This window comes from Eublepharis macularius, chromosome 10 (assembly GCF_028583425.1).
Source record: "Eublepharis macularius isolate TG4126 chromosome 10, MPM_Emac_v1.0, whole genome shotgun sequence".
In the NCBI taxonomy this organism is placed as follows: Eukaryota; Metazoa; Chordata; class Lepidosauria; order Squamata; family Eublepharidae; genus Eublepharis; species Eublepharis macularius.
In genome coordinates, this window is record NC_072799.1 from 272177 (window position 1) to 294475 (window position 22299).

The following is a 22299-nucleotide window of genomic DNA, read 5'->3' on the forward strand; positions in this document are numbered from 1 at the left end:
CCCGGAGTATTGTGTCTAGGGGGAAAAGGTAGGCAAGTGGGAGAATTAACACGGTCAGGCGTCCGGACATCAAGTCCTATAAGCAAAGGGTGAAGAAAGTGGGTATGTTTAGCCTGGAGAAGAGGCAAGCAAAGGACGACGTGAGCACCTTTTCAAATAATGTGAGCCTCTTTCCCACCTCCCAGCTGCCGCCATGGGAAAGGAAGGTTTTGGCTGGACATTGGGAGAAACAACTTCTTAACTGTGAGAGCAGCTTGGGCAGTGGAACCAGTTGTGGGGGGCGATCTCCCATGCTGGAGGACTTCAAGCCCCCCTGTTGGGGCTACTCTAGCGTAGGTTTTCCTGCACTGAACGGGTATGGAGGCCCTCGGAGAGCCCATGTCACCTGCCCTTGTTCTGTAGGTTGTGTGCAGTCAAACTTCCTTTAGAGAGAGAACTCGACTCAATATGCATCTTCTTGGGCCAGCGCCAAACCCTGTGCCCCTTGTCCCAAAGGCCCACGGATGCAATGAAACAAACAGGACTTCTGGCTAACAACAACAACAGAGAATAAATTAAAAAGGACAAAACCAGACATAAGCGGATGCGTCTGTAGGCCCTCTCCTGACAGCAGCGAGGGACACCTCAGGGGCATCGTTCCGCAGCCTTGGGGCCATGCCGTGCGAGGCCCTGCTCCCTACAGCTGATGCTGTCACTGTGCACAAGGAAGGGATGGATCAGGGCTCATCCCACAAGATGCAGATGGTGTGGGGACTTGTGTGGGATTAGGGTTGCCAATTTTGGGTTGGGAAATTCCTTGAGATTTGGGGGCGGTGGCTGTGTAGGGAGCTGGCGGGGGGGGGGGGCGTGATGCCACAGAGCCTGAAGCCACCATTTCCTCCCAGGGAACTGATTTCTGTAGCCTGGTGGCCGGTTGTCATTCCGCAAGGACTCCAGGCCCTACTTGGAGGCACCTCCTCTCCATCTTACCACAGCTGGCTCCCTGCCCTATCCCACTGGGACAAAGATGTGCCCGTCTGCCCTGTTGAGTCCTTTCCTGCATGGGTGCCCCTTAGAGTTACCAGTTGCCTGCCAGTGGCAGGCAGACTCCTTGGGGTTTGCCTTGTCCGCCAATCACTGGCGATCAGCAGGAGGTGGCAAACCCCCAGCAATCACCCACCCCTAGCAGGCAACCCAGGAAAGCGCACACTGGGCGTGCTCCTGGCAGGGCGCAATGACGTCATCGCACCAGCCACGGGTGTGGTCACGCTCTTCGCTGGGGCCAATTTTGGCCCCAAATAGGCCAGAATTAGTCCCACACAAAGCATGGGAGAACGCCTGTGGCCAGAGGGATGATGTCACTTCCTGAAAGTGACATTTTCACACTTCGTGGGGAGTGTGTGTGTGTGTGTGAGAGAGAAGACTAGAACAGGTAAGTCCCCCTGGGTAGCCCCCTCCTGCCGGGAGGGTATAGAGACCTGGGAACCCTCGGGCCACTACGGTTGCCAATGCCAACTCTTGTTTCAGAAATTCCTGGAGATTTGGGGGTGGAGCCAAGGGAGGGCAGGGCTTGGGAAAGAGGTATAATGTTGTACAGTCCACCCTCCAGAGCAGCCATTTTCTCCAGGGCAACCAGTCTTTGTTGTCTGGAGATCCACTGCCGTTCCAGGGGAAGTCGGCACGCCTGGGTGCCCCTGCTGTGGGGCGGGCAGAGGGTCTGAGCTGCCCGGCTGGCACCTGCAGAGGGGCAGGCCCTGCGGCCCTTCCCACTTGCCAGCCCCCAGCCGGGCCCTCCCCCTCCTCTGGGGCCACTTAGCCTGCCGAGGCCCCACGCCCTGCCCGGCCGGCCGGAGGCAGCAAGGCAGGCCGCGCCCCCGCCCCTCCCCACCTGCCACCCTCGGCCTCCCCTCCAGTCTGTCCTCACGCAGCCCAGGCAGGCCGCTGTGGCTGAGGGGGTGTGCTCAGGCTCCGTCCTTGCTAGGCCCGAGCCCTCGCCCCACCGGTCTGCCCCCCCCCCGTGTGGGAGCTCCAGCCCAGGCGACAGGCTGCCTCAGGCAAGGCCTTGGGCCCAGGCGGGCACATGCACCCCCCCACCCCGGACCGCTCTCCTCTGCCCCCCGTGCCCGCTTGCCTTCCGAGCGGCAGGAGCAGGCCCTGGCCCTTTGGCCTGCTCGAGGGCTTTGGCGGGTGGGCCGGGCCCCTCTGAGCGGCCTCGGGAGGTGTGGTGGCGCCTCTGGCCACAGAGCTCCAGTCTCGTGGCAGAGGGGGGGGGAGGGTCCCCACCGGCGGGTCCATGGGCCCACATTCAGGGCGGGTAGAACTGAGGGATGGCGAGGCGTCTCTGGGGCCTGCTGGGCTGCCCTCCTTTTGCTGCCTGGGTTGTTGGGCCCCCCAAGTAGTGGCCCTTTGTCCAGTGCTGCCCACACAAGCCCCTCAGGAGCTGACCTCTTGGAGGGGGGGGGCTGTGGTAGGCATGTAGATGGTCTCCGGGCCCAGTTGCTTGCTGGGCCTGTGGGATTTTCCTAACTCTGATCTTCCCCGCAGCCCTTGAATTCTGGCTACAGGTGCTGCAGCGGGATCCCTGGCCTGTGCTGCTTGAGCGGGGTGGCTCGTGTGGGCTGTGGGGGTGTACAGAGGAGAAAGAGGTCAGAACTGTGGTTGTGCCCTTTCCTGAACCCATTTCACCTGGACTCCCTTCTGTTTTGTGTCCTAGGACGACATATTTAGGTCTTACCTGCATTTCCTGTAATTTGGAACTCTGGATTTAGAACTCTGTCAAATACACAGGTGAGGAAAAGAGAACCTCTAGACCAGCTCAGGTGTTTAGAATCATAGAGTTGGAAGGGAGCTCCAGGGTCATCTAGTCCAACCCCCTGCACAAGGCAGGAAATTCACAACTACCCCTCCCCCACCCACCTCCAGCGCCCCCTGCACCAAGCTCCATTTTATCATACATACTTTCACCTGTTCTTCTGTTTCCAATCTCAACAAAAAGTTATATATTTTGGCAATAACCTGATCATCATTTGTACATAACTCTATTTCATAAACCATGATTGTTTGATCAAATCCAATTGCTCTGTTAATTGTGCATAAAAAAACTATTGACCTGAATATCCTTGTGCATTCAATTAATCCTTTGATTTCATGTTACATTCGCCTTGTTGGAAGTCTAGTAGATCCCAATAGGTTAACCACTTGTGTGTAAAAACATTTCTGTTCTAAAGTCTCTTGAGGGGAGATCCAAAGTGGTGTTTTGGGGCACATCCTAGATTTATATTTATTCCATAGTCTCAAGATGGCACGTCTAATATAATTATTTTTAAAATCCACATTTAATTTTATCATACCCCAAATACACATGCCACCTGAATTTTAAATCCTGCCCCTCTGAATCCAGTAACCTTCTGTTTCTCAACAGTAACCATTCTTTCAGCCAAACCAAATAACAACCATCAAAATATAAATTCAAACTAGATAAACCTAGCCCCCCTTTTTCCTTTGCATCTTGTAATATTTTAAGTTCATCTTGTGGTTTCTTCCCTTGTCCCACAAACTTAGATATACCCTTCTGCCATTGTTTAAATGGAGAGTCAGATGTCAATATCAATAAAAGGAGGCCTTTTGAAAGGGGATGCTGGGAGAGTGCAAAATCACGCTGAGGAGTCCAGCTCCAGCACCCCGCTGAATTTTGGCCCGCATTCATTGTGGCCTTCCTTTTACCAGCAAGAGTTGACTTTAGCGGATAACTTAGTCTGTTACCCTGGAATAACAGCTCTCAAGCTCCCTGCGTCCTCAGAGTTTTTTTCATGGAATAAACGGGGGGGGGGGGGCTGAGAGAGTTGAAAGTGAGCCAATACCCCATGTGCAGTCTTGGTTTTCCTCTTCCACAATGAGGTAATTAAGCATGTGAAAAATAGAAAAGGTGTTTGTCTGTTCTGGATTGTGATCAGTCAGTGAACCAAAATATTCAGCTTGGGGAATGGGGTGTGTGTGTGTGTACACAAATGACTCCACACTTTGGAAGCCCTGGATAATTCCTTCAGACCTACTGCCACGATAAAAGCTGTGAGAGTGTGATGTTCATTTTAGCCCTGTGCTTTTCCCTTCCCAGGCAGCCACAATTCACTTGGAACACCATGAACTTTGGAAGACGAGGGGACGCTGCAGGCAAAATTCCCACTGCTGCCTCTCATTCTCGGCAGCCCTTGCGGATCCTCGTGGTGGACACTCAAGCCCCTCACTGGGCCCACACCTGTCATCTGGTCTGTGAAGCCCTGGAAAATGTCTTTGCCCTCACCAGCAGCTTGGCAGGCCCACCACGCATCCCCCTGCTCAGCATCTACGTGGCCCAGGCCTGGCAGGAGTGCCTGCTGCCCTTCGTGGTGAGTGAATCTGGACTTGGGAGGTGGGAGGCACCTCAAAGCTAAGCCGATCCTCTCCAAATCAAATGCCCTCTGGGACTAGGCATGTCTGCACTGCAAATACAATTCAGTTTTCAAGTGGTGTAACTGTCCCCCCTTCAGGAGCCCTGGTTGGGTGGCTTGCATCTGTACTTCTAAACAGGTATCAGCCTGCCCGTGGCAGGAGAGGGAGCATGGTTCCAGAACTTTTTCCGTCTTTGTGGGGCTGGGTGGAAAGTGCATGGAAGAAAGCCTTCTTTCTCCTCCTTGTGCTGGGTGCTCTTGGGGCTGCTTTCTCCCCAGGAACACGGAAGGGGGAGGCCCTTGGTGAGCTCTCAGGAGAGCTTGGAGGTGGATTCTCCCAAGCCTCTCCCACTCGTGCAAAGGCTGCAGCTGGAGGGTCCGGCTCAGAGCCCCTTGACATACCCCAGCCTAGCAGGATGCTGAGCCACTTGGCTCTTTCCTCCGTGGCTCTTCACGCTCTGTGAGTTAATGTCCGGCTAAGGAAGCAAAGTATGCATGTGACAAGTAGGCATTTGAGAGGGACCATCGTAGGGCTGCCAACCTCCAGGTGGGGCCTGGAGAGCTCCTGGAATTAGAACTGGTCTCCAGACTACAGAGATCAGTTCCCCTGAGGAAAATGGCTGCTTTGGAGGGTGGACTCCGTATGGCATGAAGTCTCTCCTCTCACCAAACCGTGCCCTCGCCAGGCTCCACGCCCAATTCTCCAGGAATTTCCCAACCCAGAATTGGCAACCCTAGATGATCAACAGAGCAGGAGTGGGATGCTTCAACGTGTTACATTTCCGCACAGAATTTTTGGTTGCAGCTGAGCTTCCTAACTGCGCACCCCTTTCCCCCAGTTCAGACACCGTGTCATTTGCCAGTTGTTGCTCTTCATTCTTTTCCAGTCTTCCCTGGTTTTTTAGACCATCTTTGTGCCAATGTTTGCAGAAGGAATGCACCTGAAGCAGTTTTGGGGGGGGGTCTGCTGTAGGAATGACACGACACAGGGTTGCGATTCTGAGCATCAGTCTGCGAAGGCTAGTCTCCCCTAGCCAGGCAGTGGCTCCTTTATTTAGGCGCAGCGTGCATACACAAGGACTGATGACCAAGGAAATGATGTTTATCTGTGCTGGCATCCAGTTAACCAGTTACTGACAGAGACGGCTGGAACGGCACGTTGCCTTGTTAAGCATTTACGAGGAGAGGGGAGCGGAGTGCCCTTTCGATCAGGGTAGGCTTTCCTACCCACTGACCTAAGGACCCACAGTCTGCAATGTGTGTTGCATTTTTAAAGGTGCTGACTACACCAGCCTCCTCTACACCCACCCTGCTTTGCAGGCCATCTCCTCGTTCTACTTCTGAGGTGCCCCCATGGTCACTGGCAGGCAGCCACCACCTTTTTAGTTTTTCTTTAGACATTGCATCTAGGTTGAGTAAGTGAAATGTTCAAACTTACTCAGACCAGTAAAAGAAAATAATATATTGTAGCATAATGTCAATTGAAAACAACAAATGCCTATCCCTCCCCTCTCTGAAATGGCACTCTGGCGGACGTCGATCTTTCGTTTGTCAAATGCTGTGCTGGGGAAGAGAAGAACGAGGGTCCACCTGCTGCGAGAGCCAAGGAACGAGCCAGGGAATTCTGAACACTTTCTAAAACATGGTTGTTGTGGATTTTCCGGACTTTTTAAAACACTTAACCCAACCACTAACTTGGGTTTCGCTGTGACTTTTTTTTGCTAGTCTTGTTGGAAGAACACAGCACAGGGACATCAGAAAGGGTCCCGCTACATCAAACCAGTGGTTCATCTAGTCCAGCATTTTGGTTTACTCTGGAGGGCCAACAACAGGGCATAGAGGCCAAGGCCTTCCCCTGATGCGGCCTCCCAGCACTGGGATTCAGAGCCTCTGTATATTGGCTTTTGAGAACCACAGCTCTCTTCGTCAGATGCAGAGCGCTGTGGTTCTCAAAAGCTTGTTTGTTTATTTATTTATTTTATTACACTTCTAAACCGCCCTCCCCATCAGACAGGCTCAGGGCGGTGTAACAACATACGGTGTAACAGCATCCGATAAAGATTAAGAACAATAAAAACATTAAAACATTATTCCAAATACAATAAAATTGGCGGGTATAAATATTAAAATACAGCATTTTAGGCGCAGAGCTTGGCTCTTGCATCATGCCCTGCATCACACTTATGAGCTCCTGCATGGGTGGTGGACGGTCTTCAATGGTATGGCCAGCGAGAAGACAGCCTAGCCCCCACCAAATGCCTGGCAGAACATCTCCGTCTGGCAGGCCCGGAGGAAAGATAACAAATCTTGCCGGGCCCTAATTTCCTCAGACAGAGAGTTCCACCAGGTCGGAGCCAGGACCGAAAAGGCCCTGGCTCTGGTAGAGGCCAGGTGGGCCTCCCTGGGGCCAGGGACCATCAGCAAGTGCTTAGTGGCTGATTGAAGCGACCTCCGGGGAATATATGGGGAGAGGCGGTCCCAAAGGTATGCTGGGCCCAGTCCGCATAGAGCTTTATAGGTCAGCACCAAAACCTTGAACCGGAGTACTCAACTGGTCACCAGTGCAGCTGATGGAGGATGGGTGTTATATGTGCCATGATTGGAGCTCTGGCAACCACCCGTGCAGCTGCATTCTGAACCAGCTGCAGTTTCTGGATCAAGCCCAAGGGAAGCCCTGCGTAGAGCGAGTTAGAGTAGTCTAAACTGGAGGTGACCGTTGCCTGGATCACTGTTGTGAGGTCATGGGTCGATAGGTAGGGAACAAGTTGTCGAGCCTGTCTTAGATAGAAAAATGAGGATCGAACAACCGCTGCGACCTGTGCCTCCATAGACAGGGAAGTATCCAGGACCACCCCCAGGCTCCTCACTCTCGACACTGGCGTAAGTGGCGCTCCATCGAGAGCGGGGAGCCCGAGCCCCACACCCATGGACCCTAGACCCACATGGAGGACCGCTGTCTTCGAGGGATTCAGTCTCAGCCGACTGCGTCAACCATCCAGTCACAGCTCCGAAGACACGTTCCAGGACATCTGGGGCAGAGTCGGGCCAGCTGTCCATCATCAGATACAATTGGGTGTCATCTGCGTATTGATGGCACCCAAGTCCGAAACTCCATACCAGCTGGGCGAGGGGGCGCATATGTACATTAAATAGCTGGGGGGAGAGTATTGCCCCTTGAGGGACACCACACACCAACGGGTGGCGGGATTATTTATTTAATCATATTTCTAGACCGCCCTCCCCGTCAGATGGGCTCAGGGCGGTTTAACAACAGTTTAAAACAGTAAAAACATTATAAAAACATTAAAACATTATATCAAAACAATTAAAATTGGCGGGTATAAAATATTAAAATACAGCATTTTCCTGCAAGGGTGGTGGAAGGGATGACAACTTCTCCCCTAGTGCCACCCTCTGTCCCCGATTACGCTACAATGAAGTGGGTGAGTCTTAAAGGTGCTACTGGACTCTTTTCTGTTTTGCTACTACAGACTAGCACGGCTGACTCCTCTGGATCTGTATATGGGGGTTCTCTTTGGTCACCTCACTTGTAGCCGCTGATGGACCGTCCCCTCCACGAATCCGTCAAACTGCTTTTAAAATCCGTCTCTGGCTGTGGCCATCTCCACATCCTCTGGCAGCAAATTCCACATTTTAATCACTTGTTGAGGAAAGAAGAAATTCTTTTTGTCCAGCCTGAATCTACTGCCCATCCGCTTTATTGGATGCCCCCGAATTTTAGTATTTCAGAAGAGGGAGGAAAAGTTCTCTCTGTCCGCGTGCAGAATGGTATAAACCTCCCTCATATCCAACCTCAGGCATCTTTCATGTTTGCAAAAATCATCTTTAATAGTTAGAAAATATTTAAGTCCCCTCTGGGCTGCTTTGTTTTCCTGTTGCTTTGGAAAATGGGGCTTAGACGCTTGCAGTGAACACAACGGTCTGTAGCATTGTGTTCCTTTCTTTTAATTCCTTTAGCCAGACTCTCCCTTTCTGTTTGCTATATGGCATTAATATCTCTGTGGCCCAATATCCTGTGCCAAAGATGAAGGCATCTGTCAGGTTGCCTTTTCACTTGGCCGTTCAGATTAGAAACACCTTTACCTTCCGTTTCCACTGCCTGGACTTCATTATCTGCGGTCACTGTGCCCTCACCTTGTGCAAAGAAGACTGTAAAGTCTTTGTCCACCAATTCACTGCTGGGCATCAGGCTGCAAGCAAGCCCTGGTACATAAAGCTGGTCTTTCATCAGAACTGTATGTCCTCCCTCTTCTGATGATTTTTAGAACAGCATCTCTTCCCTTTTCTTTTCAGCATTAAGGCATTGGGTTTTGCCAAGATAGACTTCTTGTTTCAAACTTTCTCACACTTTGAGAAGTCATGTGATCTTGGTTTATGACATGAGGCTCCACTGCGCAGAATGAAATATCACGTTTGTGAGTTGTGCATTTTTTCCTGTGCAGGCTTGTTCTGTTGTTATTGTGTGTGTGTGTGATCAAATGCATTTGGCTGCTGCAACAGGCTTTCCCAAGTCCTCCTTGCTTGCACTAGAAACACTGGATTTCCTGCCTGGGGTAATGGGGGAGGCACTTTTATTGTTTCCTGCTCAGCCATGACTTCTGCATCTGAAAAGGTCTCTTGTGACATCCCCGTAAGCTTGTTCCTATTCACTGCCTTGGCCTTCTCCGTTTTTGATTAATTCAGCTTTAATTGCAGAGATTGTTCCTGCGGGACCGCCTCTCCCCATATGTCCCTTGGAGAGTTCTGCATTCCGCAGACAAGCAGCTGCTGGTGGTCCCCAGCCCAAGAGACACTCACCTGCCCTCGGCGGCCACGGCCAGGACTTTCCCAGGCCTGGCAGGAAGGCTGTTCCGGTTGAGATCCTAGCCCTGTAGGATCTGCTGCAGTTCCACGGGGCCTGTAAAACTGTTCCGCCGGTCCGTCCGTTGCCTGAGCTGGTTCGTCCCTCCTGACTGCCTGTGTCCCAACACCCCTGCCCTTGGTATGATTTAATCTGCCAGCTGCATTGTAATAATAATAATATTATAACAACATTAGATTTATATACCGCCCTTCAGGACAACTTAATGCCCACTCAGAGAGGTTTACTAAGTATGTTATTATTATCCCCACAACAAAACACCCTGTGAGGCGGGTGGGGCTGAGAGAGCTCCTAGAAGTTGTGACTGACCCAAGGTCACCCAGCTGGCTTCAAGCGGAGGAGTGGGGAATCAAACCAGGTTCTCCAGGTTAGAGTCCCCCGCTCTTAACCACTACACCAAACTGGCTCTTATGGCACAGCAATGGGCAGTAATGAACATTGCTGCAGTGCTGTTAGATAGCTCCAATTAGACAGATTTTTACAGTTGATTTTTTAGTGAGGTAACCTGTTATTTCTCTGTATGTTTCCAGAAAGACTTGCCCCAGGGCAGGGTTGGTTCCAAGGATTTGCTTGCTTTTCCTGGGCCGGGGCTGCCACCAGCTCCAAAGCCGATGCCAGTCTCCTCCCATGCTGCTGGTGGCTGGTTGCGAGCAGAGCACCTATGCTGCATTGGCACCCTCCTCGTCATAGTGGCACCCCAAGTACTCTCTTGAGTGGCTTGGCCAGCCGCCCGCCTCCCAGCTTTTATAATCTTTTTGCTCCTTCTCACTGTCTGCTGCTGTAATGGATTGTCTAATTCCCATCCAATTTAGGGGTCTGCACTGCACTCAAGTGTGAGAGTTTTCCAGCTGCAAAATAGATCTAACATGTAAAATAAACTCTCTGAGGAAGACTTATGCCTTGCAGCACAAAGGAATGTCTTGCTGTCTGATCTTTGGCCAGCAGAACAAACAGAGAACTTCCTTGAGTTAATGATTTTATGTAGAATAAAGTATAACTGTTTTTATTAGGCAAGAACTCAATAAATACAGATGCTAATTAATACTACAATTACTGAAAAAGAAACATTCAATAAAAATCAGGTCTCCTAACATTTCAAACTTAGCTAATACATAAACTGAAGGTAAGCCAAGTTTTAGTTGATTGGTAGAATGCTATGTAAAGTGTTGACCAATCTCACCTTACTTGGCGTCTGCCTGAGATCTGCAATAGACAGAGCGATCTCTGTCCAAACTTCCCTGACCAAGAGCGTCCTATTTTACCATCACTTTAGCCAGCCAGGTGATCGGGCAAGAGCTTGGAGTTTGTAATGGGACTCATGTTACAGTAGATGTTGGACATTGACTAAGAAATAATTATTTGGAAAGCAGGTCTACAAAAGAAAATAATCTCGTGTATGCCTACATCTTCATGCCTAGGTGGCTAAACAAAGGCCCAGGCCTGACTCCTGGCAAACTGGCATGGCCAGTATGGAGCATGTGCCACGGCCGGTCAGCCAGGTTTTTGCTAATTGGAAGCTGAATGCAGCGAGCGAAGAGTCCTCGAAGCAGCCGAGGCGCTGGCTTTATACGAAAACGTTATGTGGGAACTCGCTCTGTGGAAGAACAGGCAGAGCTTCTCTGCTGGAACTTGCCACGGCAGTTAACATAACAAAAGGCCGGGTGTTGCCGGCTCTCCCGGTGAGATCTCGCCATCAATTGGGGCTCAGGGAAGGTGTGCAGGCAAGTCCCCTGTGGTTCGGCTCTTGGGCCTCCTCTGTGAAGAAGCAAGGGCTCGGCCAGTGAGCCGGGCCACTCTTGTGACCGCTTCACGTCTTGCCCGCGGGTAGAGTGGCCCGCCCCAGTAGTAGGAAATCCCTGGAGATCTGGGGGGGGGGCAGCGCTTGGGGAGGGAGCTCAGGGGGGATCTGAAGCCAGCGTCTCTTCTCCAAAGCAGCCACTTCCTCCCAGGGAACTGGTCTCTGTAGTATGGAGACCAGAGTCATCCCCAGGAATAACCCACTTGGAGGCTGGCGCCCCTGTGTGCTGGTCGGTCGGCTTGCTCATTCTCGGCACGCTCCTTTGACCCAACAAACTGACCCCTCCTGACAAACTGGGAGCTGCCGACTGTTCTTTTACCACTCTGGCAATCTGGGGCTGGGAACCATTTGGAAAAACAGGCCGAAGGCAAGGCCAACAGGCGAGAAAAGCGTTCCTTGAAAAACCGGCTTCCCAGTTCTCCAGAGTTCTAACATGTTACGTATCACTTTGTTTTCTTCTGAGGAAACGGTACAGTACTTAGACAGCTGACACGCAGGCATCAGTACACACAAAATTCCCCAACAGAGCAAATAGTGGATCCCTGGGGCTATTTCAGGTCGGGGAAATAGTGTGAAAAGAAGGCTGAAGCCGCCCCTCTGCCTGACCCCACGGCCCCAATCCAGATCGGGCCTTCACGTGCCTAGGAATTAAGTTTTTAGCACAGAGCTCCCAGGGCATGTCTGGTGGGCAGTCCGCACTTCGTCAGGGCAGATGGCGTGTGAGCCAGGCACCTCCCACTCCCCTTGCTTTTCACCAGATGTGGGGTCCAGGTTTGCTTTAGCTGTCTCTTGGCCAACCAAAGAGCAGGGCTAGACTTGGTCTCTCCTCCTGCATTCTCCGGCCTGCGCTGGCTGGTTGCATACCTCTGGGGAACTGGCCAAAGCTGGTCTGAGCGTGCCCGCCACGCCTGTTGTTTGGCATGCTGCCATCAGCAGAGCCCATCCCATAAACAGGGCATTGCTGCTGGCATCCCCTTGCGGTGTCCTGGCCAGTGAGGGAAACGGGGGGTCTGCAGCAATGTTCTGTGCCACTGAAATGGAGGGAATCCCTGAGACCCTCCTAGAGGAGGAGGAGATGCCAGGAAGAACTGCAGGAGAACCTGGGGCGCACAGTCTCTTTGCTCTCCGCCTCGGCCATTGTCCCAGGCGGGTGACATTGGGCTCTCTCCAAGGAGCTACAAGGCGATTTTTCCCCTTCCTCATTGCAGCCAGTGAGAGGGGGCTTTGCTCGGCTACAGAGATGCCTCGCAGAGCTCCGAGCCTTACCAACAGAAGGGGCGTTTCAGCCCAAAGAGGACGTGGTGACCCAGGCTGTGAAGGACGGGCTGCAGCAGTTCAAGCAGTTCACCAGGCAGAGCTCAGCAAGCGAGTCCATAAACAGCTCTTCTGTGGAGGTGAGAAGGGGGCCGAGGGGCAGCAAGAACGCCTGGGAGGGGCTTGCCCAGGGGTTTTGCTCTCCCCCAACTTAACAGAGAGAAAAGACCTCTTCTGAGGTCACTCACTCACACAACTTGCTGGTGCTCCGTGGTGAGGCAGTCTCATCATTTGGGAAAAGGAAAAAAAGCCGGTTCAGGGGCTGGTGCTGAGCTGCACTCCACCCTTTGGGAAGCGGAGCAGAGCTCTTGCATCTCCGCAGTACGGTTGCCAGTGAAGCAACGGCATGGATGCTCTGCCCACAGCCACCACACGGTTCTTCCTTTGAGCCAGCAAAGGGGAATGCCCTGGGAGGCCCGTGAGTCGTGCTTAGACCCAGCACAAGCGACCCAGGGGTGTTCCCATGAAATGCAGGCACTTCCTGTGTTCCGTGCAGTGGAAGCAGCCTAGACTGTGAGCCCTGAAGTGCCTGGAGCTGTCTCAGGCTACCATCATCACGTGCCCCCCCCCCATCAAGAGGGCTGCTGCATGAAAGAAAAGGGCCAAACTATGGCTGTTTCCACATGGCTTACCTGAAGCCGTGCCATGCTGCAACGTTGCGGATCGTGCCGGCGACATCGTGCAAAACTCGCACGAGAAAACACGGCATTTCGCGTTTTCCCCGGCACAATCCGCAACGTTGTGGCATGGCACAGCTTCAGGTAAGCCATGTGGAAACGGCCTATATGGGGTTTAAAAAACGAATCAGGTCCAAGTTTCTCAGACACGACTCACCACACAACCGCTGTGGGGAATGTTGTTTAAAAAGTCGAGGGGGGGGGAGATTTGGCCTGGGGTCCTGGTGTGAAGGCAGGAGAGGGGCTCTTGCCTCCCCCCCCCCCCCGCATGGCAGGAGGTATCTGTAGCATGTTGTTGCTGCCTGTGCAAAAAACGTCTCGTGTCGTTTGGTGGTGCCCTTCAAGGAATGGCATTATTTTAACATTTTAAATGTTTTGATATCTGTTGTTTGCCGCCTTGAAGACCCTATTTTGGGTGGAAATGCAGCATATAAATGTTTTAAATAAATAAATAAAACCCGGCCTGCCCTTTGCCTGCCTGACGGGGCCTGCTGGGTGGAAGCCGCAGTGCTGGCACGAAGCCCAGGTGCTTCTCCCTGCATCACTGCAGTGTGGTTGCTCTTCCAGATCACGATCCTGACGAGCCAAGCGGGCACAGAGATGGTCAAGCAGCTGGAAGCCGGGCTGCAGGGCGTTGACCTGGTCAGTCTTCACCAGCTGCAAGTAGTGGTGATCGGCAGGGATGGGTGGCCAGCACCATCGGAGGCAGAGGGGATCAGCCATGCCAGAGGGGAAGCCAGCTGTACTGGTGAGTACAGCAGTTCAAGGGCTGGTGCTGGAAATGGATGGCTGAGGCCAGTCCGCAGGGTGGGTGCTGTGTGGCCTCCAGAGAGCACAACTCTGCAGGGGTCCTTGAAGTCAGACGCTCTGGAGAGAGGGCAGGAGGCCCACGTGTCCGTGGCTGAAGCTGACAGCTGCCTCGTGGCCTGGCTCCTCTAGGCCCTTCAGTGTGAGAGTCGGCACAAACACTGCTTGAGAGTGGGCTGGGGGCAGGTGCTGCCCCTCGATGGGCAGCATCTAGACCCCTCAGTCCATCCTTCGTAGAACCAAAGCTCTGTGGGCCTACCTTATTTTACCTTTGCTCACATTGGAGCGGAGGGAGCCAGCTGTTGCTACACACGTGCAGGGCTAGGTTAGCCCAGAAGGCTCCGCCGGGAGCATCTTGGATTGGTCCTGGGAGAAGTGTTTCCTCTTCTCCCTGCTATTGCCACTGTGGCTGAGCTGGCAGGAGGCACCAAAACGTGTCACACCTCTGCTGTGGCTCTCCAGTGTGGTGCTTTTCGTCGGCGGTGGCAAGACAGGGGAGTTGGCTATCGTGCAGAATGCTGTTCAGGTGGTGCATAGAGAGAGGAAGTGTGTCAAGGAAGAGTGGAAGCGGTTAATGGTGTCATAGGAGACATGGGAATTCCTTTGCCTCGTGGCAGCCTCTAGTGCCCTCCGTCAACTTTTAGGCGGCTAATTGGCAGGTCTGTGAAACAGAAAAGATCCCTCCTCCATAATTTAGTTTTGTGGGGGAAAGTGGACCTTGCATGATTTTCTGAATTGTGACTGGATCAAGCAGGAACTCCCGTCTTGGCTCCCTTCTTTCCAGCCAGGAAACAAGTCCTTCCTCCCCCTCCTGTTGGTTGTTGGAGAGGGGGTGTAGCAATGGACGCTGGACCCCAACAAGAGAGTGCTGGTGGGGAAGGACATGGCCCTCCCCACCCGTGATGAGGCACAGCTGGCACCGCATGGCTCAGTTAAGAGCCTGGGGGTTATTCCGGACCCGCCATGACTGCTGGAGGCGCAGGTTAATGCAACTGTTCTGATCTGGCCACTTGGATCCTTGCTACAGTAACACGGAGAAGAGACTCCTGTAGTGCACTCTACGTGGGTCTGCCCTTGAAGTCAGCTCGGAGACTCCAGTTGGCACAAAATGCCACAGCTCGGTTATCATAATATGCAGGCTAGGTGGAGCCTGCATATTATGCCCATTCTGCAGCCACTCCATTGGTACCCATCACGTACCAGGTTCAACTTGAGGTATTGGCTGTCCCGTACAAAGCACAGCATGGGATTGGTCCCTCGTATGTCCAGGACTGCCTGCCTCCTTATACTCGGCCACGGCTGCTCTGCTCATCTGAGCAGGGCCTTCTGCAGGGGCCAACCTGCCAATGGGCAAGATCAACAGCAGCCCAGACGTGTACATTCTCATAAAGATAACAGGGCTACATTACAATGGAATGTTTACTGTTTCTCTTGGCAACCGTACGTGTAAAAAGGACCTAGGGGTCTTAGTAGACCATACCCTGACCATGATTCAGCAGTGTGATGCAGCAGCTAACATGGTGAATGTGATTATGAGCTACATCAACAGACCTGTAATGCCCAGATCACATGAAGCGACAGTATCACTTTACTCTGCTTGTTAGATCTCATTTGGAGTTCTGTGTTAAGTTTTGGGCACCGCAGTGTAGGAGGGATGTTGACAAGCTGGGGCGTGTCCAAGGGAGGACAACCAAGGTAGTGAGGGGTCTGGAGACTAAGTCCTAGAAGTTGGAGGAGATGGGTTTGTTTACCCTGGAGAGGAGGTGACTGAGAGGTGACGCGCTAGCCCTCTTCAAGTATTTGAAGGGCTGTCACAGAGAGAATGGAGCAGAGTTGTTTTCTGTTGCCCCAGAGGGTTGGATCGGAATGGGCCAAAATTAAACCAAAACAGTTTTTGGCTAAACGTTACAAAGAACTTCCTGACAGTGAGAGCGGCCCCTCAGTGGAACGGGCTTCCTCAGGAGGTGGTGGGCTCTCCTTCTTTGGAAGTTTTTAAGCAGAGGCTAGGTCAGGGTTTCCCAACCTGTGGGTTGGGACCCAAAAATGGGTTGCAAAACCTCTGGAAGCGGATCGCAAGCCAGCCATCCCTAATGCCAGCTCCGGCCCTTTGCGCCCTTCTCTCTCTCTCCTCTCCTTCCTTTTGCTTTTCACATTCTTGCCTTGCCCTCCCCCTTTGCAACAACGAGGGGGGAAAGATGTCCGGCCACTTGTAACTTTACAGTAGTAGGTGGAAGGAAGGGGAGGAAGGGCTGGAGAGTAGACGAGAGCTGTCCAGCTCGTGGAAAAGTGAGAGGAGGAGAGAAAGAGCATAACCTAAGCTCTTTCTTGGCACAGCTTCTTCGGCAGCCTGACCTCTTGCCACCTTCTAAAATAAGCTTAAGAAGCATTTTTGGATGGAAAAGGGCATTTTTTGCAACCATGTTAAGGTGCTTCCCCAGCACTAATGCTAGATCCAACATGGTCCTTGGGGTGCCGAGACCTGCCAGAACCTGCAGCATGTGGCTCTGAGTATGAGAGAGAGTTTATATTTCTCCGGTAGCAAAGGTAGCCAGTCAGCAGCACTTCCCCCAATGTGCAGCAATTAATCCTCGGGCAACAAAATTGTATTGAGGTAGAGCCCATTCACAGCAACATCTTATAGAAGAAAGAGCCCCCGTCTCCTCAAGCATTACTTTCCCCAAACCATGGCCAAGTAGCTCACCATCGAGGCTGCAGGAGTGGGAGAGGGAGCTTCGCCCACTGCAGGGGAGAGAGTGGTAGACACGACCCCTTTGTTTGGAGTCCGGGGCAAGAGAATCTCTCGGTGGACACAGAGAGGAAGAGTCAGAGTCAGGAGGCATTCCCACCTTAGAAAAGAGAAGCAGCTTGCTTATCAAGAGAGTAACACGCACGCACACACACACACACACACAGAGGCATGCAGCGCCCCCAGGGTCCAAAGCACGCTGAGTGCCTATCACAACACTGAGGAGCGTCTGGCACGTGAATTTTTCTCTTCCCTTGCAGAAAACGCCATGGTCCTGGGCACAGCCATTGACCTCCAGACAGTAGAGAAAGATCTCGCGGCCTTGGAGACGTTCTTCAAAGGCTGGCTGCACGACTGGAGCACAGATCGAGAGCACCTCCACCTCCTCCTGCCTTCTGGACCCACCAGCCGTTCCTGTGCAGCCGAGGCCGGCCTGGGTAATTTTCCTTTCCTCGAACTCTGAGCCTCGCTGGAACGGATGGGTGGAACTAGAGCTGGCGGAGCACCCAAGTCAGGCGCCACCGCCCTGGTCCGTGCGGGAGCTGCACTCTTGCAAGCAGCCCTGGAACAGACGCATACGTGCTTGGTCACCCTCCCCCCCACCCCCCACCCCACAGGAGTCCTGCTGGATCAGATCAGAGGTCCCCCTCGTCCAGCAGCCCACGCCCTGCCGTGGCCAGAACGGGAGCCGAGCCTCTGCCCAGGGCCCCGGGCCCCGAGCCCCTCCTGCCTCTGGCTGGGAAGGGTCCCGCTCAGCCACCACGACTGCCAGCCGTTGTCCAGCACAGCCTTCCGTGACTGGGGCTGACTCCCGGGAAGGCTGTTGCCCCGTCCCAGGGTGGCCTTCTTGGGTCCTGGCCGGCAGCAGGGCGGCCTCAGTCTTGCAACACGTTGTGACGGCTTATCTTCTGCTGCTTTTATTGCCATTTTCTACATTTGGACTCTGGAGTCTCAGCAAGACAGACAGACTATAAATAAAATTAATTGAATAAATGTGTCTCCCCCCCTCCCACCCCAAATACTTAAGCCTGGTGAAACAAAAGAGCTCTGGGGCCTCTCCTCGGGGATGCCTCCCCTCTAAACCTCGATGTTGTGCCCAGGGGGGTGGCCAGGGGGCAAATGGCTCTTCACTCGCCTCTTGCACTCCAGGCCTGAGCCTCCTGTGGCACGGTGTCTGAGGCTGAGCTCCGGGGGCCATGTAGCCCTGGGCACAGCAGGTTGCAACTCTCCCCCTGGCTCCAGGGGCTGGCAAACAGGTAGCCAGGCCAGGGGCACCCCAGCCCCCGGGAACCCCAGATCCCACTTCCTGAGCCATCCGTCACCCCTCCTCTGTTTAGAACACCCACAGGCGGCCTCCCCAACGCCCTGCGCAAGGCAGCTCCCAAAACAAAACGAGGCACCACCAGCCAACAAACCCCGCCTAGGGACAGGGCTCACACGCCCCGGGCAGGCCCCCCTCCTCCCCGTGCTCACCTGCATCCTCTGCCCCTCCAGTGTGTGTGAAGTGTGATGTCCAGGAGAGGCTGCTCAGCCCCGCTCTACTTCCTGCCACCTGCGGGGGCGCGGATGATGCACACAGTCCCTTCTGGATGGCGGCAGGCCACACCCTGGCCCCACGCAGGCTCCAGGTTGTCAGGTACTCGGCTGCATCGGGGCTTGGGGGGAAGGGAAGCAAATCTGGCAGGTAGGGGCAGGCTGCTCCATTTAGGCACTGGGTGCTGCTGTGCCCCCCACCCCCACCCCCAGTTCCTTTCAGCACAAAGGAGTCCTTTTGGTGGGCACACTGCTGTCAGCTTGGGGTACGGCTCCTTGCCTCTGTGCGTGAGGCGAACTCTGCTTCACCCCACCGAGACCCCAGTTTTCCGGAGAGACTGCAGCGCTCGCTCGGGCCATCCTTTGTGAGGAGGCATCTCTGCCCTTTGCCAGCTCGCCACTGACGACAGGAGAAAAGCAAATCCCAGAATGGGACAAGTCAGCTGGACAAGAGCGCCCGGGCTTCGCCTTCACTACGCCCCTCCCATTACACTGCGCCCCTTAAGGACTCCCCCAGGCCTGCTGGGCTGCTCTGTGCAGGTGATGCCGTTGCTCAGACTTTGAGCCCCCCCTCCCACCCCCACCCCCAGCTGTTCCTGCCGAGGACAGCAGAAAAGGCTCGGGAGGCCCCCTCCCGCCCTAGAAGCTGAGCCAGGGCAGCCCGGTGGAAGCTGTCCCTCCCGCTTCCAATACACCAAGCCCACCCCCCCCCCCCCTTGGGGGCTCCAGAGGGGTTGGCGAAGAGGGCCCCGTGGCTGCCAGGAGCCCCCAGGTGGGTTTGCTGATCTTGGTCCCGACAGCTGGCAGCAGGCTTGCTTCACAGAGTGCCTGGAACGCGAACGGGAGCCTGCAGCGGCTGGCGGTCTGCCAGGACAGAGCTGAGCGGCGCTGCCGCCACACCCAAAGCGAGCGGGCGCTGAGGCATCCTTGCCGGTGGGGTTTGCCACTGCAGGGCGCTGAAGGCTGAAGGGCTGTGCGAATCCGTGCTTTGGGGGCTGCCTCTTGTCATCCGGCCCACAAGCTGCTGGCAGCTGAACTGGGATGAACTGGAGGCCAACCAGCACAACTTCCAGGCCCTCTGCCGCTGCCTGCAGGTGAGTCCGGGCGCCCCTCCGTGGTGTGGGCTGGGGGAGTACCTGCTCCGGGGAACTTGCAGCCCTGCTCCCTCAGCCAAAGGCCCCCTGCCCGTCAGGGGCCAGCATGGCAGGGCTGCCTCTGGCCTGCTGCTAGCAGGGCCCGACCAGTCTTGCCTAAGAATCGGAGATCCTGCAGGAGGGGTAAGCTCGACCTCTCCCCATAGTTGGCCACAAGGACAGGGAATGCCCTCTGCACCCAGCAGTAGGCCAGGCCCCACTGTACCAGGGTGGCTAAACAAGCCCTGGCACTACCACCACCACCACCACCACCACCACCACCCCCTGAGCGCCCCAGGGTTGTGCTTTTCTCTTTCAGAAACGGGAGTGGTTGCTTCTGGCCAAGTGCGAGCCCCAGGAGACAGGTCCCAGGTGGGGCCCCTCCGCAGACTCCTACCAGGTTCTCCTGCCTTCAGGCTCCTCTTCACTGCTGCTCCGCTCCATTGCTGTCCGAGAGCTCCTCCTGCCCTGCAGCTTTCCCCCTCTCCCCGATGACCTGCCTGAAGCAGCACTCAGCAGAATAGAGGCAAGTGGTCTGGCAAGCGGGAGGGCCGCCCCAGCCAACCGCTAGGGCGCAAGAACGGCCACCCCCCCCACCCCCCCCGCGCCAGTCACACAGGAGTTGGTCACCAACCAGCGCTAGCCAGAGACCCCTAGGGTGTTCCCCCCAAAAAAGGCGTGGCGTTTGTCCCCAGCCATCCAGACATCCGGGCCTGCACAGGGGCCCAGCAGCCTTGCTTATGTGGGGCAAGCCGCCAGCCTATTCCAGGGGTACAGAGTGTGAAAGGGGAGGGGGCGCTTTGGGGTGACAGGAAGCAGCAAACTGGCTAGGCCCCCTCCCCCAATCCTTAGCCCTCCCCCTTTCCCCCCTAGAGCATCCTGGACGGGCTGCAGGTTGAGGCGGCCTACAACCCCCTGGCTGTGACGAGTCACCTCTACGGGGTGCTACGGAGCAGCGCTGGCCGGCCACTGGCCTCCCGGGCACAGCGCCCACAGCGCTCGGCTGAACGGCACCTGCCCCGCCAGGTACGGAGGAGGGGGAGGAGCCAAACACGCAGCCTGCTGAAGGCATCAGGTGACCACAGCAGGCCCTGGGAGCGAGGCAGTCGGGGAGCAAATGACCCTGGGCAGGCATGGGCCAGGGGAGCGGGAGGGCAAGACCAGGACCCCCCCGCCCCCGTGTCGCAACCAAGGGCGTGCTCTCGCATGTGCCTTCCCTCTCTCGCTCAGTCCCTGCGGGTTCTCCTTTCCCACTCCTGCCCTTGCTAGAGCAATCCCAACGGCCACCCAAAGCCACCTCCCCTTCCAGGGACATCTGTGTATTGCGGGGGGTTTAGTCCCCCCCCACTTAAAAACTTTTTGTCTCCTGCCCGCCTGGGCTTTCCTGCTTTTGCAGAACCGTAAACAACATTCTCCTCTCTGCCCACCCAGCCTGGCCGATCTTGGTAACCAAGAGGGAGACCCACTTCTCTATTAATTAGCGTTAGAAAGGCACCCTGCCCCCCCACCCCCCCCCCCCCGGGCAGAGGCCTGCCCTCTCAAGACAGGCTGCCAGTGGCAGTGGAGGAGCCCGTGTTCCCGGTGGGGTCGCCTGGGGCAGGGGAGCAGCCGTCCCCCTGGAGCCCCCCTGTGACCACCCTTTCCTTTCCCTCCTGTCCACAGCAATCCGGCCGGCAGCACCCCAGTAAGGCCAAGGCCACCGTGGCCCCTCTGCGCATGGCCCCCCCGCCGCCGGCTAGTCTGGGCAGCTCCCTTTCCTCTCTTTGCTCCGGAGAGGGGGAGGGGGAGGCGTTCCTGGACTCCCTGTAGAGCCGACCTGCCTCCCTGTCGTGCAGGGCCCGTGTACTGCAAGTCCCCCCAAGAGCTCCCTGGCCCCAGCGGTGGGTGGGTGCCACCTGGGCCTGGAGGAGGAGATCGCCAGCCACTGCCAGGTGCGGGTATGGAGCCCCCGCTTCTGCCAGGGCACAGCCCCCCTTCTCCCACCGTCGAGCCTTTATGCCATGAGACCTGTTTGCGCACACCCCCTTCCCCCACAGCTCCAGCTGGCCCCTCAGCCCCCTTCCTGCGAGCGAGCCACGTCTCGGGCCTGGGCCTGGCCTCTTCCAGGGCGTGGCGGACAACCATAGGGGGAAGGCAGGCCAACGCAGCTCTCCCCTCTCCGGCCTGGGAGTGAACTTGCCCCCAGTGGTGGGGCTGGGGCTGGAGGAGAGTGCCACAGATTTAGCCAGGCGCACTCCTCATACTCAAGTGGCAGCAGACATTTCCCATGTGTGGGGCCAGAGCACCCCGCACGAATGAACTGGATCAGATGGGAAACAGCCTGCCCCAAGCGCTCGTGGGGCTCTGCCCGGGCCAAGGGAGCCTTTTTCTGAAGGCAGCTTCCTTGCTTCTGCCAGGCTTTGCTGGGTCTCGTACTCCAGCTTCAATAAACTTCTTCACAGCATTGAGTGTAAAGGAGATCTCTTCCGTAGCCTTTCGGTCAAGGTCTGGGACTAGCCCTCAGCAAAGCAGCCGGTGCAGCACGTGGCCCTGCAACCGCCCTGCCCACGGCTCACCCCACGCTCTGTGGAGAAGGTCCTGTGCTCCTTAGGACGGGAGGGGGGCGGCTGGGGGCTGCAGTCAACAGCTGTGTCTCTGCTGCCTCTCCCGGGCAAGTTGCCTGCCTGTATTACGGAACACACGCGAGTGGTGTGGAGTGGAAGCAGGGGCTTAGGGGGGGGAGAGAGAGACACCGCTGCCTCCCGGAAAGCAGCACTTGATCGGCTCAGGCAGGCCGAGGAGCATCCCAGAGGCTCAGGGGTTGGGCCTTGCTTCTTTCCAGAGCGATCCCTGTGGGGCGGCGGTCCCACTGCTGGGCAGCCCCAAAGAAATGCTAGCAGGGATTTCAACAGCATCAGTGATGCACACGGCACATGGCGTCTGTTTCCTAGCGGACAAGGGAGAGGCACTCCCAATGCCAGCCCTGGTCTCACAGCCTACACTTGTGCAAGCCCCACTAGGCAG

At 55.4% G+C, this 22299-nt stretch overlaps 1 protein-coding gene across 1 annotated transcript; it reads left to right on the plus strand.

Moving 5' to 3' along the window:
* Positions 1–654: 654 nt before the first annotated feature.
* Positions 655–21739, plus strand: M1AP (meiosis 1 associated protein). The gene is made up of 11 exons (XM_054990331.1): positions 655–744; positions 2524–2624; positions 4094–4368; positions 12299–12480; positions 13645–13825; positions 16891–17067; positions 18125–18266; positions 19116–19257; positions 19616–19822; positions 20170–20322; positions 20959–21739. Exons 1-11 carry the CDS (start codon positions 655–657, stop codon positions 21103–21105), a joined length of 1797 nt encoding a protein of 598 aa, XP_054846306.1. The 3' UTR covers positions 21106–21739.
* Positions 21740–22299: the final 560 nt, after the last annotated feature.

Coding starts and splice junctions, on each gene's coding strand:
- M1AP (XM_054990331.1), top strand. CDS start 655: ATGCCGTGCGAGGCCCTGCTCCCTACAGCTGATGCTGTCACTGTGCAC. Junction 4,369..12,298: donor CCTGCTGCCCTTCGTGGTGA/GTGAATCTGGAC, acceptor CATTGCAGCCAG/TGAGAGGGGGCTTTGCTCGG. Junction 12,481..13,644: donor TAAACAGCTCTTCTGTGGAG/GTGAGAAGGGGG, acceptor TTGCTCTTCCAG/ATCACGATCCTGACGAGCCA.